General features: G+C 38.1%; 3 protein-coding genes across 5 annotated transcripts in view; 2 read left to right on the top strand and 1 right to left on the bottom strand.

The window, feature by feature from the left end:
- The window catches only part of LOC113059518 (dual specificity tyrosine-phosphorylation-regulated kinase 1B-like), a 42,628-nt gene extending 35,053 nt beyond the window's left edge, over window positions 1-7,575 (top strand). For 2 of the 3 annotated variants that reach the window (XM_026228050.1, XM_026228048.1), the window contains exons 7-11: window positions 145-291; window positions 973-1,134; window positions 3,592-3,895; window positions 4,272-4,375; window positions 4,469-7,575. In XM_026228050.1, coding sequence (XP_026083835.1) covers window positions 145-291; window positions 973-1,134; window positions 3,592-3,895; window positions 4,272-4,375; window positions 4,469-5,215 — 1,464 coding nt within the window. In that variant the 3' untranslated portion in view covers window positions 5,216-7,575. The remainder of the gene's footprint in view (window positions 1-144; window positions 292-972; window positions 1,135-3,591; window positions 3,896-4,271; window positions 4,376-4,468) is intronic. The other variant, XM_026228049.1, reaches the window with a different exon arrangement.
- Window positions 1-14,985, bottom strand: part of LOC113059477 (collagen alpha-6(VI) chain-like) — a 1,020,620-nt gene that overhangs the window by 411,798 nt on the left and 593,837 nt on the right.
- On the top strand, window positions 9,092-14,131 carry zp3d.1 (zona pellucida glycoprotein 3d tandem duplicate 1). Its single transcript, XM_026228063.1, has 9 exons — window positions 9,092-9,832; window positions 11,305-11,420; window positions 11,523-11,626; window positions 11,725-11,899; window positions 12,131-12,242; window positions 12,821-12,909; window positions 12,988-13,058; window positions 13,135-13,855; window positions 13,939-14,131. Exons 1-8 carry the CDS (start codon window positions 9,290-9,292, stop codon window positions 13,794-13,796), a joined length of 1,872 nt encoding a protein of 623 aa, XP_026083848.1. The 5' UTR covers window positions 9,092-9,289; the 3' UTR covers window positions 13,797-13,855; window positions 13,939-14,131.

The following is a 14,985-nucleotide window of genomic DNA, read 5'->3' as shown; positions in this document are numbered from 1 at the left end:
GCTGCACCCTTCTTAACTGGTAGATTTTGCCGCCCCCTAAAGGAGAAAAGTGGAAACATTGTCAATAGTCACTGTGATAGCTCAGTCTGCTTGTGCATCATTTGTTTGTGCATGTTATTCATTACTATATTCTTTTCCTCTCAGATTTACCAGTACATCCAGAGTCGGTTTTACCGCTCTCCTGAGGTGTTACTGGGCATGCCGTATGACCTGGCTATAGACATGTGGTCCCTGGGCTGTATCCTGGTGGAGATGCACACGGGCGAACCGCTCTTCAGTGGCTCCAATGAGGTACGGCTCGAGGATTAGTCACACAATGACTGTGCAGAGCTTTGTGACGTTTTATGCACGTCTTTCTTTGACGCTCATCCTCTTGTAAGAATCACACTTTAGTAAACTTAAACAGGCATACAAACAGGATACAAGTTTTTATTAGCTCCCAGACTTATCAGCATTTAAATATCATTCAGTCATTTTAAAGACATTACCAGATGGATATTACAGTTACAGAATTACAGAAAAAAAGCGATGTGACAACCGAACACAATTGTCTGATGCACATGTATGCAAAACAATCAATAAAAAAGTGCAGTCTGAACCAGTGTTGTTATTAATAACTAAAATCATGACTATATTTGGTAATTCAACTGAAATAAAATATAAATATTAGATGAAAAACTTTATAATAATTAAATGTTCAAGTGGAAAAATGACTAAACCGAAAATAAATTCAAGTTTTATAAAAATAAATGCTAATTCAAAATATTAATAAATAATTTAATAGTATATAAATGATAAAATAACACTGGTCTGAACACAAGATCCTGTGTATATGCCCTATAGTCACTTCAAGTAATACATTTATTCAAGATGTATTGATTTGTCATATGTATAATAGTTAATGAAGCAGACGTATGCTTGCAACACAGTCTATTTGGATCTTGTGCTGACGCTGTTCTGTATCTTTTTCAGGTGGACCAGATGAATAAAATAGTAGAGGTGCTGGGGGTCCCGCCCAACCATATGCTGGATCAGGCCCCTAAAGCACGCAAGTACTTTGACAAACTGTCTGACGGCCTGTGGACCGTCAAGAAGAACAAGGACATTAAGAAGGTACTTTATCCTTCGGCCTCTGTGAGTAAAACTCTGCTTCTACTTAACCTTCGACCCCCCCCCCCCCCCCCCCCCTCACCGTCACAGTCACCTGCTCCGCACCGATGCTCACCTTATCATCAGGGAGAGGGGAAGAGAGAAAAGTGGGGCTAAAATGAAGGAGGGTGGAAATAAAGGTTGGGGAAGAAATTGAAGTAATGCTAATGTGTGCTAGTGAACCTCCTCCTCTCTCCACTGACTCAAAGTCAATCAAAACCCAACCTACAGCATCCTTTCTCCTCATCATTGCCATCATCACATCATTTTCACAACCATCCTCATTCGGTCTATAAGATGTCAGTTAGGAACGGGCATTTTTTTAATAGTGCTTAAAGTAAATTATAGATCAAGAGTCTTTATGTAAAAGGCCAAAAATATGTGAAAACCCATTCTTAAATAATATGTGCCACAGCATGACTGGACTTGATCGCTTAGTGGTTTTGAAGCACATATGTGGTTTAGCTGTCCAGATACTTTTGGTAGTACACTTTCAGTTAAAGTTTGGGGTCAGTATGAAGTTTTTTGGAGAAAAAAAATAGTAATGCATTAAAGCGAGAGTGATAGTACAGAAGATTTCAATTTCAACAATGCTGTTTTATTGTTCAGTTTTTTTGTTTCCACAAAAATATTAAGCAGCACAGCTGTTTTCTACATTGATGTAACAAGCATTTCTTGAGCACCAAATCGGTATATTAAAATTATTTCTGAATGATCGTGTGACACGGAAGACCGGAGTAATGGCTGCAGGAATAAGTTACATTTTGAGCTATATTAAAATAGAAAACAGTTATTCTATATAGGAATAATATTACACAGTATTGGTGATTTTACAGTACTTTTGATCAAATAAAAGCAAAAGACTTCTTTCAGAAACGTAAAAAATGTCTTACTGACTCAAACGATTGAGCGAAAGTGTAAAAGAAATAGTAAGTCTAAGCATTACCTAGTATAATTTAATAATTAAACGTTTTCACAACATTTGTTAATCTGTTAATGTTAATAAAAAATAGTCCACTGATGTCAGTTCATAATGCGTTAACTCGTGTTAACAAATGGAAACTTAAATATCAAGATTTAAAGTATAGATGCAGTGTTGCATTGGTAGCGCTATACCAGTTAGCAGCTCTCAGTCTAGCCAGTGACACGCATTGGGTCACAGGTTAAGTGAGTGCAGCCTGTAGCTAGAATGACCCTGTTTCCGGTGAAGATAAGTGAAAGTAGCATCAGGTTAAGACTGTAGAAAGTGTGTATGTGCGTATGTGGCTGCAGATTAAGATGCAAAGGTGATAGCAGGTGGAGGGTAAAAGTCTGGATGAGGTCCTAATACACTTTGTTTTACAGGATTAATGTCTGGCTCTTACTGCCAACTCATCCAGAGACTCACCTCAAATGCTCCAGCACGCATTTTGTGCTTCCCTGTGTACAGTAAAGAAAGAGGTTTAAACACTTATGAAAGCTTTGAACTCTTTTACAGTGGAGGTGTTGGTACATTTCAGCCTTTTTATACTATTTATGGACCATGATACAGTGTAAAACTGCACAAATTAGGGTCAGAGTCAAAGGGTCTGTTCTGTGAATATGACGGGGCTCAACAATAAGGTTTTTGTTTTTCCTTAAGTTTCTTTACCTGACCATCTGGGACATTTTTCAAATGTCAAAATATGGTTATATTAGTATTTCAGGAACAAAACGAAAGTAAGTTAGTTGTACATTTTTATGCTTTTATTTTGCAGAATGTAAAATAAATACAATCACAAATGTATGCTTGTGTGTAGTTCTTTCAACTGGAGTTATAAAAAAAAAAAAGTCTCATTGTTGAACCCTGTATGACACTGAGAGCTCCTATGCAATCATCATCATTCCCGCAAAATCACAAACATATCTCACTTGAAGACCCCCACCTCCCCCTCTTCACCTTTATCCAGTAAATGATTTCTTTGGCTGATTAGTTTCCTATTAAAGTCAATATGAAATCAAATTCGCAATACACATTTGTGCTCAGTCCATTAATGCACAGAGAGGAAAAATGGTTGTTTTCCTAATATCAGCAATGTTTTAAGCTGCAGTTGTAGGCACTGTTACAACTTGCTTCTAGCTAAAATAATAATCCAATGCTGGTTAACGTTCAGTTTTTATATGGATCTTTCATTAAAATCATATAAATGAAAATCAAGTTGCACACTACTTTTTACCAAGAAATATTCTGTTTCACTCAGAAGTGGGTTGCAAATGCCGTTTCATGTTGACTTTATAGTATTGCAGTAATAATGTTAGTAGATTTATATATATTAATCATTAAATTGGTCATTACCGATGGAATGTTTCTAGACTGGTAGTTCATCACCCTTTGTCCTTAAATGATTATATTTGATGTGCACTAAATTCTACACATTTGTGCCTCATTCTCTTCCCTTCCTCTGTGTTGATTTGTCCCTCCAGGAATATAAACCACCTGCCACGCGGCGACTGCATGAGATCCTGGGGGTGGAGACGGGAGGTCCAGGGGGGAGGCGAGCTGGAGAACAGGGTCACGCGCCCTGTGACTACCTGAAGTTCAAGGACCTGATCCTGCGCATGCTGGACTACGATCCCAAAACGCGCATCACGCCCTTTTACGCGCTGCAGCACAACTTCTTCAAGAAGACGACGGATGAGGGCACGAACACCAGCAGCTCCACCTCCACCAGCCCTGCCATGGACCACAGCCACTCCACCTCCACCACTAGCTCCATCTCCAGCTCTGGTGAGTGTGTGTAATGCAGAGGTCACACTAGACTTTGAGCATGCAATATTTCTACAAACGCTGCAGTGGTCATAATATGGCAATGTATCATTCACCCAAAATCATCTTCATATATATACCATATATTTAAGTACTAATACATTTAACAAACATTTTATCTTTAGATTTTTAATTTGTATAAAGAATCTTTAAATCAGTCTTTGTAACACAAATCCATATGAGCTTGCATTTCCTGTCTCTTGTATACGCATGCATATGAATAGAAGTCAATTTAACGAAAAGTGTAGTGTGATCATCCCTTAAACCTGTTACTTGGGGATAGTTAAACAAGAAAAAGACTCATTTTACATCAGCTCTGTCCTTGCTCCTAATCCAGGTGGATCTAGCGGTTCTTCCAATGACAACCGAAATTACCGGTACAGCAACCGGTACTACAACAGTGCAGTCACTCACACCGACTATGAGATGCAGAGCCCACAAGTAAGTGATCGTTGTAGCATCCCACACTGCTTCTCGGTAACATACTGAAACGACTCATGTTGATCCCCTTTCGATCACCTCTTCTCTCTCCAGGCTCCGTCTCAACAGCAGTTGCGTATCTGGCCAGGAGGGGATAGCAGCATGGGTCAGCTGTCCAACAGTGGAAGTGACTCCTCGTACCCGCAGCTGCTGTTGCACAAGCCAGCGGCCACACAACACTCGCGCCACTTCCTGGGCAACATAGGGGGCATGATGGAGCCACACCATCCCCACCCCATCTACGGCAGCCACCATAGCAATGGCAGACAGCTCCGGCAGCAGCAGCAGAACCAGCCCCAGGGCCAAGCCTCGCAGGGCCAGCAGGGCCAGGCGCTGATGCCCATCTCCTCCCCACAGATGCAGGACAGCATCGAGCTCAGCCTCACCCACCACCACCACCTGGGTCAGTCTTCCATCATGCAGCCGCCCCCGTCGAGCTTGGACTCCAGTCAGTACGGCTCCTCCAACCTCCACCTGGGCCTCTCTGCCTTTCGGACTAGGACAGTCATGGCCCCCCAGCAGCCCCCTTCCGCTTCCCAGCAACAGTTGCCCCAGGCCCCAGCCTCCCAGGACAGCATGGTCGCTGCCTCCGGTTTGGGATATATCCCTCCGTGCTACGCCGGCAGCAACAACAATAACAACCCACCGCAGGGAAGCGTCGGAGTGGGGGGGATGCTCACCGGGGGGCCTCCGCCCAGAGGAGTCGGGGGAGCCGGGGGGCGGCCGGACACCGAGGAGTCCACCATGATGGCAGTGTGCGGAAGCGGGAGTGGGAGTGGTCAGAGTGCAGCCAACTCTTGATAAATCTTGAACAAATTCCAAAAGCCATACGAAAATTTTAACGACAACATAACAGTGACAAAAGCGCCACACGTACACACACACACACAAACGACACATAGTAAACATACAACATGCATACATACATACACGCGCGCGCGTGGCTACACGTAACAGAATCACATAGAAAAACTTGTGAACTATCAGAAAGGCGGTTTCAGTTTTTTTGTTTTGTTGTTTTGGTTTTGCATGGGGAGAAGGTCAAGGGAGGGATTTGAAACTATTTGTATCTTTTTTTTCTGTTTGTTTTACCTTAATCGAACGAGAAGGGCGGCGGGCGAAGTAGTCGCAACAGAAGGTTTTCAGAACGTTTGTTTTTACCATTCTTATATTATTTGATCTTATGTGATTTCAGGACACGTTTGCAGCGAGAGATTTTTATTTGCCGTTTTTTGGGGAGAGGAGAGTTTTGGGTTGAAAAAAATTGAATGTTTTTGTCAAGACGACAGCAGCGAGAGAGAACCTTGTTTTTTGTTTTGTTTTTATTTTTCTGAGGATTTGCCGTAATTGTAAACATTTTTTATTTATTAAGAATCACTACACGAGGAGAGAGATGGGAGAGGGTTAGAAAGAAATCTAAATTGAGAGGTGGGTATTTTGGGGGTTTATTTATTCAATGTTTTATTTATACCGTTGTTTTTTTTGTTTTGTTTTTCGGTCAGACAGATGATACTTATGCATAGAAAACAACAAGCAAACAAACGAACTGGGTTTGAGGTTTTTTGTTTTCTTTCTTGGCTTCATTTTGTTGTTTTTGGTTGCTTTTTTCTAGTTGAGCATAACCCACACGCATATAAACACACACACGACAAACACACTCAAACATTTTTGTTACTTTTTTTTAATGTTTCCAGTCTTTATCTCGCTTGACACACTGGCTTATATATCTCAAACTATGAAACAAATCCTACGAATGAAATAAAGCAAATGACAGAAACTGTTTTTAGTCGCCACACAGTGAGAAACACCAAGTAACAACTAGAGGAGGAGGCTGAACCATGAGCCGCTTTCACAAGGAGAGGGGGAACGTAACTCGACTTCACATAAAGGAGGAAGTGATACAGGAAAGTCTTGAAAAACATCAAAACATTTTGCCAGAAGGAAAACCAAAATGCTTCCCTGTTGTTCGTTTCAAAAAAATAGTCTGCCGCCGCCTTCTCCACCATCTCACTAGACTCTCACCTCTCTCTCTTACTTAGGTTTGTGTCTCTTTCTCTTCTCTTTTTTCTAACCATCTTTGTTTTGGACAGAAAATTATGGAAGCGTTAGCACATTTGTATTAACTCTGGATATGCTAAGCCAAATCTTGCTGTAGCTCTCTCTCTCTCTCTTTATTTTCGTACTTACCCCATGTTTCTGTTGGAAGGAAGAGTCTGGGGTGAGATTTAGCAGGAGGGTGGAATACTTCATTATGAAGGGACACTGTGACAGGACACTCCTGACTCCGGCCCCTCCCACTCTGACTTCATTTCCTGCCTCTCATTTTGCTTTCTCTCCCATCTTTATTCTCCCCCTCCTCCCCTTCCTCCTTCACAACACTCTGTGAGTGCTGTTTGCCATCAAGTCAAAAAAAAGTGAACTACTTCTCTCTCGGCTGCTATCTCCACTCTCAACCATGTTCGGATTGCTGCTAAAGAAAACAGACAGATAAATAAATAAATAAATAAATAAAAAATGAGAACTTTTTAACCCTCCTGCTTCAGAAAAATGAAAAATAAACCACTGCATCTCATGTATTTATTACTATTTAACAAGGAAAAAAGAAAAATCTGTTTTCTGCTGTTTTTTGTTCGCTTTCTTTCTTGGTACAGGTTAAAGCTTGACATTTATATTATGTAACGGAAACATGGTATTAAACAAGTGCCTCGATTTATTGGTCAGCCACTGGAAGGAATTGAACGGAAGAGGATTATAGGAGTTTGATCAAGGTTTATTATATGTATAGCTAAAATTCAAGCCTCATGCAACTGTGTAGAAATCCATGACAATTCAAACATCATGTGAGAACTTCATATTGGACGCAAGCTTCATTCAGTATGACTGACCGATACCACATATTTAATTAACTGGTGACATCGTCATCCACTGTAATCTGTGTACATAGCATCCACGCATCATCCAGTTAACGTTAAAGCAATGTTAGGGTGAAATGTCATTTGCAAGGTTAATTCTTATGACTGGGATTCGAACCTGCGACCTTTGAGGCGTCAGGACCTGCAAACTACCTTATTCTGCTCAGATCAGTAATGATGACTGCTGTCCTTTATGTTCTTAATAACCAGTTAAAACTTGTAATTGGCCGCACTGGCTTCTTTACGTTGTCATTTTTTTCAACACCATCCTTCATGAGAACATGATGTCTGAAGTATTATGATATCATCCGTTTTGGTTTCTCTATTAAAGAGAGAGTTGCCTCTGTAGGTCCTCCAATCTTGTTCTGTTTAGCAGACGTTGGTCACCATATAAATGTCACACTCACCATGCACTGTCAGAAACGTGTCTGAGCATTGACAACCATTGAAAATGCAGATGTTTCCGAGCTGCTTATACCACAAATACAGATTTTGCTGTCTATTCAGTCACTGAAGAGTATGGGAAATATATCTATCTATATAGAAATGGAGGGTTGCGGGGGGACAGTATCACCTATCAATAAATCTTGAAAAAACCCTCACACAAACTCTTGTTGAAGTGGAGGGGCATCTAAAGGGATGTTTTTAATATGTTTTAATTGTAATATTCACAAGATCAGCTAGAATATTTTACTTTCATTCCATAGGGAATACTAATAGAGATGTTATTGAGAACTTCCTACTGGTTTGGGTCATGTATTTAGCTATAATAGCCTACAGTCACAAGCTGGCTGTGATGCCATTTTTTAATTGCTGTACTGCAAGTAAGAATTTACACTTAAAATGTGTATTGCTGGTCTTTTATGAAGCACTTGAAGGAATTAGATTTACTGTAAGACATTTCTTTGAAGTAGACAAGTGCAATAATCATTGTGTAAGGATAAAAAAATCGGCGTGTAGTTTAAGTCAGTTAAAAAGTGCTACTTAACTATTTTCTACCAACACAATGGTTTCCACACTGCTGTTGAAGATCTCAAGCGTGCATGCTACTAACTAAATAAGTTACAAAACACTTTTTGTGTTGAATCTTTTGCAAACTTTAATGCAAGAACGCGATAACTGATTTTATTTTAATAAACTTGCAATGAATTCGAGATCATACTGCTCATTGACAACGTTCGATTCCGTAATAAAGGTTTCATTTGAGTCGGATCTTTTTAATGAATAGTTCGACTAAGGTATTTCAGTGACTCGGACCGAGCGGTTCTCCACTCAAGGACTACTGAATCATGAACTACATTTCAAAAATGTCCGATTCGTAATGAGAAAAAACTTTTTTCTTTTACTGCCTATTGTAAAAACCGATGTGTGAGGTATTTAGGAGCGTACCGAGGACCGGGTGAAAAGTAAGTTAATATAATAATCAAATGGCAAAAAAATGTAACATCATTTTTTTTTTTTTATTAGAGTTTTATTAACCCGTGTAAGAAATGAACTCGTTTTAAATAAACTAGAATAGAAAATATGAATTTCAGTATTGTTTAGGCTAATGAAAATCAGAATTATATTTAGGCTATATATTTATGAGCTAAATCACAGCAGGTGCATGTATATTTTATTTATATTATTTTATTCATGTGTCAATAAACATTTTTCGATAAGTCTTACTTCATAATATTATAATTTTAATAAAATTATAATAATCTGTAAAACTACACAGTTTTGAGATTTTTTTATTTATTATTATTATTTGAAATTATAGAACTAGGCGGCATTTTACGTGATGACGTCTTTTATTTCATTTTTTAGTTTAACCTGGAAATAAACCAATCGAGAGAACTGATCGTCGTCACTAAAGGAGTAGGCTAATTAGTGGTCTTCACGTCATCAATCAGCAAAGTGGCTGCAGGGCGCGTCTCGCGTTATTTAATTCTCCAGTCACATTTACGATTTAATACTGATCATGGAGTGCATAAGTTTGTATTTTTATTGTTTTTTGTACTTTCTTGGCATACTGCACATTGCCAGAGTTTACACTTGCGGGACCGTGGGTCATCTAGAATATAGCAGTGTCGTCCATGACATGGCGCCCAAGCCAGGCGCGGTCAGGCTGTGTAGGGCTACAGGAGACAGTGAGTTTATGGAAAACCCTCCGGTTATGCGACCATATCGCGTTTTCCCAATGTTCCGACATGTTCCGGTTCCCCTCGTTGACAGTGAGCTGTTCAGACCCATCTCCGAGAGAAGACACGTTCCAAATCGTTTGACTAGTCTTCTAATTCCTAAAAAGAACCCTCAGCGCATCCAAGTGTCTCCGGTGGATAATGGTCATGGTGTGCAGGTGTGGTGTGGTTACAGTAAGATCTCAGTGCGCATGAATAAGAACCTGATGGGCTTCAAAAGTTCACCGTCTTCATTTTACCTGGGAACGTGTCCTGTCTCTCGCTCAGACGAGAACTTCATGTATTTTCATTACGACCTCAATGACTGCGATAGCTCTTTAACGGTAAGTATGCAAGATAAACCATTAGAACCTTTATGAATGTGCATAAATAAAAGAGAAGATAAATATTGAATGTACATGTCAACCATTTGTAAACTATATATTATAACTGTATATACATATGTAGCTACTTTTTTTTTAACCCACCATTAGAATAGACGCAAAGAAAATCATAAAACTGTTTAAAATGGCTCACACTTGAGGGAAAAATAGTTTGGTTTTAATTAAAACCCCAAATTGACCAAAAATATGCAATTTGTTCAGTTGCTGATATTTTATATGGCAGAAAAGATAACGGAATTCTGACAGCTTGCAATATTACTTAAAGGGGTCATATGATTTTTGTGTATTTGTTGTAATGCAATGTTTATGCGGTTTAAGGTTAAATATTTCACTTTTAAAAGTGTTTTTTTTTTTTTTTTTATATAATGTACATTATTGTTTCTCCTCTTAAGTAACTTAAGTAATTTGTGGATTGGTGTGTACTGGAGCCTGGAACAGTTTTAAACGAATTATTTAAATATAATTATTTAAATAATTATTTTATTTAAATTAAAATAATTATTTAAATATAAGTAATTTACTTACAGGCTTTGTTGAAATGCAACTTAACCACTGATTTCTAATCTTGTCCTCTTTGGGGAGACAAAGTAGCTACGCTTTCACAAAACCCACAGCTTCTCCACAACATGGCAGCAGCAGCAATGGAGAGAATGAAAGTTATGCTGCCTTTTCCTTGCTTGTACATCTGGGCGGCGTTATGCAAATCTTCCCACATAGTGACATAGAGATGTGGGGGCGTGTTAGAACGAGCCATTTTAGGAGGGTGTGGTTAACGGTTTTTATAAATAATATCTCTTTGGATTTGAGACTTTAGTCTTTGCAACTTTTTTGCAACAATCCAAAATGAAAGGAAAAATTTTAATTGCATCACATGACCCCTTTAAATAGCAGTCTTCTACATCTCCCAATGTCTCGGTTATATCAAAGCTTTGCAGTTTTTATTGTGAGGGGCAAAACATGCAGTGTAATTAAGTGCAATACAATATACAAATAAAATGTTAATAAATATTACTAACAATATAAAAGATTATTTTAAATTTACTTTATAAAAATAAGTAAAGCTTTCTCAGCAAAAAGACAATTGTACCATGACCTGAATGTGGACATTTTTAGAATTATCAGAAAGAGTTGATATGATTTTAGAATTCTACACACAGACCTTTTACTTGATAAGAAGTATAAATTATAAATCACACAACAGAAGGCATGTAGTAGATTGTGTACACCAGGGTTATCAGTAGAAATAGCAGTAGTTAATGTGTATTAAATATAATTCAGTAGACTTTACAGTGGTCATTCACCTCGTTGATCCACAAATCATTAATAGCCACTGAAACATTAACAAAATGACTTGATGCACCTTTAATGTGTTTCTTGATTTTACCTACCATATAACATTTGATGATCCTCAGATGATGAAAGGCCAGATCATATATTCCAACATGGTCCACTATACTCCAACAGAGCCTCCAGGGACAGTCATCCGAGCTGTGCCCCTTACATTAAACATCCAGTGCCTATACAATAGGTAAACCATGAATCTGAAGAGGGTTCAGGACTTGGAAATAAAATGCACCTCATCATACATTAATTTTTTTTTTTTAAATTTTTTATTTATTTTTATTTCTAGATACCATTATTCCTACAAAATGGGCTTCCTGCCTGTGGCAAGGGAGCGCATGTTCCACAAGATTTTTGAAAACCGGGCCATGTTTAGTCTTTTTGTGTGCAATGGTAAGCTTTTCCTCCTCTTCTGTATAATTTCCTGTTTTGTTGACCCCCTCATGTGGTGTTGGTGCCCATCGGTCTGTTGAATCGTGTGTGAACTCTAGAACACTGGGAAAGACTTGAGGGAAATGGGAGTTTTGTTCTTGGGGAGCCAGTGTATTTTGAAGCAAGCGCTGCTTATATATCTGAGGACGAAAGGATTTTTGTTGACTCCTGCTATGCAACCGCATCAAGTGATCCAAAATCAACTCCTCAACACAAAGTTATTTTTAACTATGGGTAAGTTCTTTGTTGAAAATATTACTTGTATTTATTTGCGTATATTTTACATATATTCACTTTTTAAGGGTAGAAAGAACGTGTGTGTATGTATATATCTATGTGTATATATATATATATATATATATATATATATATATATATATATATATATACACACACACATATTATATATATGTGTGTGTGTATATGTATATATGCATACATGCACTAAAAACTCTGCAATTTCAGGTGTATGGAGGACAGCAGAAGACAAGGAAGTCTGTCACGGTTCTTCCAAAGACAGTCGAACATTATAAGGTTTTCAGTTGATGCCTTTTTACTCCCCCAAGTTACTGGCATGGTAATGTTTTTATTCTTAGATGTCAAGAGGAGAAGCTGGGGCTAGTTGTCACACTTTTAACTCTGTATGATTTATTTGTATGGTTTGAAATGGCTTTATTCATATTTTGACACTTTTCAGTCTTGACTGCACATGACTTGTGGAATATAACGTTTTTAGTATGGAATTTTGAAAATATGGCCTGGGGCTAAACATGTATATTACATACATTGACCTATAAATAGATCCTGCTGTGAATTGACATTGATTCACTGATTTGATTATAAGAATTTCCAAAATATTTATCTAAACTAAAAAGCCATTCTCCATATGACATAACGTCAGAGTATTTAACAGCATTTTCAGCAAACTGTAAACAACAAAACTTGAAACATGGGAGATATATTCATTTTTAAAAAAAATTATATATATATGAAACCACAAAAATGGCACTGCTAAAAAAAAAAAAGGTTTTTAATGTGTAGAAACTACAGCATATAAAACGTGTTACAACCTCCACCTGTCTAAAATGTAGGCATGTTTAAATATTACATAAATTAGTGTGTGTGTGTTGATGCTATATTAACTTATTTTTACAGTACTTTTACCTGCATTGCACAATATCGGTTCACAGAGCCACTACAAGTGCCACAGCAAAGTCCTGCACCTATAACCGCGTAAAGAGAAGGTGAGAAATTGTGATTCACACATAGGTGTCAATGCAGAGAAGCGGCATTGACTCTTAGTTCTTATCCTGTACCAACAGGTGGGAGGAACTCTACACCGATGCATCTGCTTGTGCTTGTTGTGATTCCACTTGTGAAACTGAATCAACTTGTACGTAGAAAACATCAAAGATTATCAGTTGAAAACACGTTCACACATCTGTGTTTTGCTCCTGCTTCCATAACAGCTTCTTTGCCCCATTTGAGACAATCCATAACAAGCAAACCCTGGATTTTGGACAAAAATGAACTATCTTTAATCAAGAGTATGGAAGGATGGGTCAAAGTTCAGGAGGACACCGAAAGGATTAAGTACAAGAGTTTGGAAGGAATCGATGAAGAGGAAGAAGATGGTGACGCTGTGGAGATTGTGACTAATACTGAAGAACAAATGGAAGCAAAAGAGAAAAATAAAAAGGTGCCCATGAATTATTTGGATGAGGATGTAGAGGTAATTTCTGGGACAGTGGAAACCCCTGCTACAGAGTTAAAGTTTAAAACGGGTGATGGATCTGGAAAATTAATGCTTGTTGAGGACCAGAAGAACGGGGATGTTGAGGATGCTGGGAGACACAAGAGCTCAAATAGAACTGATAATGTTGGACATTCTAGCGTTCAGCTGATCGAAGAACTCTTGGGAGATGTTAACGACCGAGCATCCAACAAGAGTGGAGCACTAGAAATGATTGACTTTACCAGGGAAGAACTGTCCGAAGATGAAATCCAGCCTGAAGATTTTGAGAAAAACATGCATGTACAAAGCACAGTATCAACACAAATGTTGATGGATGAAGAGGTGTTTTTAAATGCCAAACATGAACCAGTGGAGTGGAATCAAGATGAACATTAACTAACCCAATGTGGGAGAAATGGAGGACTGACTTTTGAGGTTGTTCCAGGCTCTCCGAGGTATAACGGTTTAATTTATTATGAATTTAGCTGCCACTGAACTACAGATCCTTTATATTTTCATGTGTTTATTTCTCTTCTAGGTTTCTTGATTGACTTTTCTTGGAGTTGCGTCTGTGGGGCAAAAGACCTCAGAATAATTTATGGATTCAGCTGAATTCAATATACTAGTCACTTTTTCTGAACTTGTATTGAAATTGCTGCATTCATACGTTCTTCAAAGTACGATGCTGACATTAACTGTAATGACATCAGAATATTAAAACTTTTTTGATTTGATCTTTTGAGTGACTCCACTGTATCTGCATCTTTTCTCATAAGACCAAAATGCTTTTTAAGATATAAAACCTAGAAGGTTAAACGTCAGTGAATTTAGGTAACCTTAATAAAGCCATTCTGGGTGAAATTAAAAGGGTTAATAGCTTTTAATACTGTGCTGTCAGATTTGGTGACCCTGTTATATGTCTGTTGCTGTTCACATTATACAGTATGCTTTGTAGGATATAAAAGAGTTTAGATATCACCCGAGTAAATTTGAGGAGCATTAAAGCCATTGTGTGCGATTTAAAATTCGTAACAGATTTTGGTAACCTGTTGAGATTCGGCAGCCTTCCTGTATGTCTCCAAGTGTTCACAATCACATCAGAGTGAATATGGGTACCATTAAAAGTCAATAGCAAACATATCATTTTATTAGTGTATTTAAAAACCAGAATGGTAAAACTCAAACAGAAAAAAATATTGATATAAAATAATGATAGATAACCAATAGCCTATAACTTGGTAAGATAAAAACCTTATTTAAAAAAAAAAATCAAAAAGGTGCCACCTTGCACAAACTTGCTTTCATTGTTTCATGTCTGTATTCCCATGTTGTTAACTCGATAATAAACATTAACGTGACGTAAAATCTGTTTTGAGACCTGCTCGAAAGAACCTTTATTGCAGAAAGGGAAATCAAGATCACTCAATTAGCAGATGACACTGCTCTTTTCTTTTAGAGATGCCTCTTGGGTCCCTGTTACAATCAGCACTGTTGAAAAATGTTCTAAAGTTCTAGTCCTTGTTTAAATTGGTCTTAATCTTACTGTCTAAATTATTTAATTTTCGTAAGCAGGTCCTTCTCGCCT

The sequence above is a fragment of the Carassius auratus genome, chromosome 41, assembly GCF_003368295.1.
Source record: "Carassius auratus strain Wakin chromosome 41, ASM336829v1, whole genome shotgun sequence".
Classification (NCBI taxonomy): Eukaryota; Metazoa; Chordata; class Actinopteri; order Cypriniformes; family Cyprinidae; genus Carassius; species Carassius auratus.
This window is presented reverse-complemented; position numbering and strand designations above follow the sequence as displayed.

What these genes read in the sequence shown, in the direction of transcription:
- zp3d.1 (XM_026228063.1), top strand. Translation starts at nt 9,290, where the DNA reads ATGGAGTGCATAAGTTTGTATTTTTATTGTTTTTTGTACTTTCTTGGC. An exon ending in ATCCAGTGCCTATACAATAG is followed by an intron (nt 11,421 to 11,522) that starts GTAAACCATGAA and finishes TTTTATTTCTAG; the next exon opens with ATACCATTATTCCTACAAAA. An exon ending in TCCCCCAAGTTACTGGCATG is followed by an intron (nt 12,243 to 12,820) that starts GTAATGTTTTTA and finishes TTATTTTTACAG; the next exon opens with TACTTTTACCTGCATTGCAC.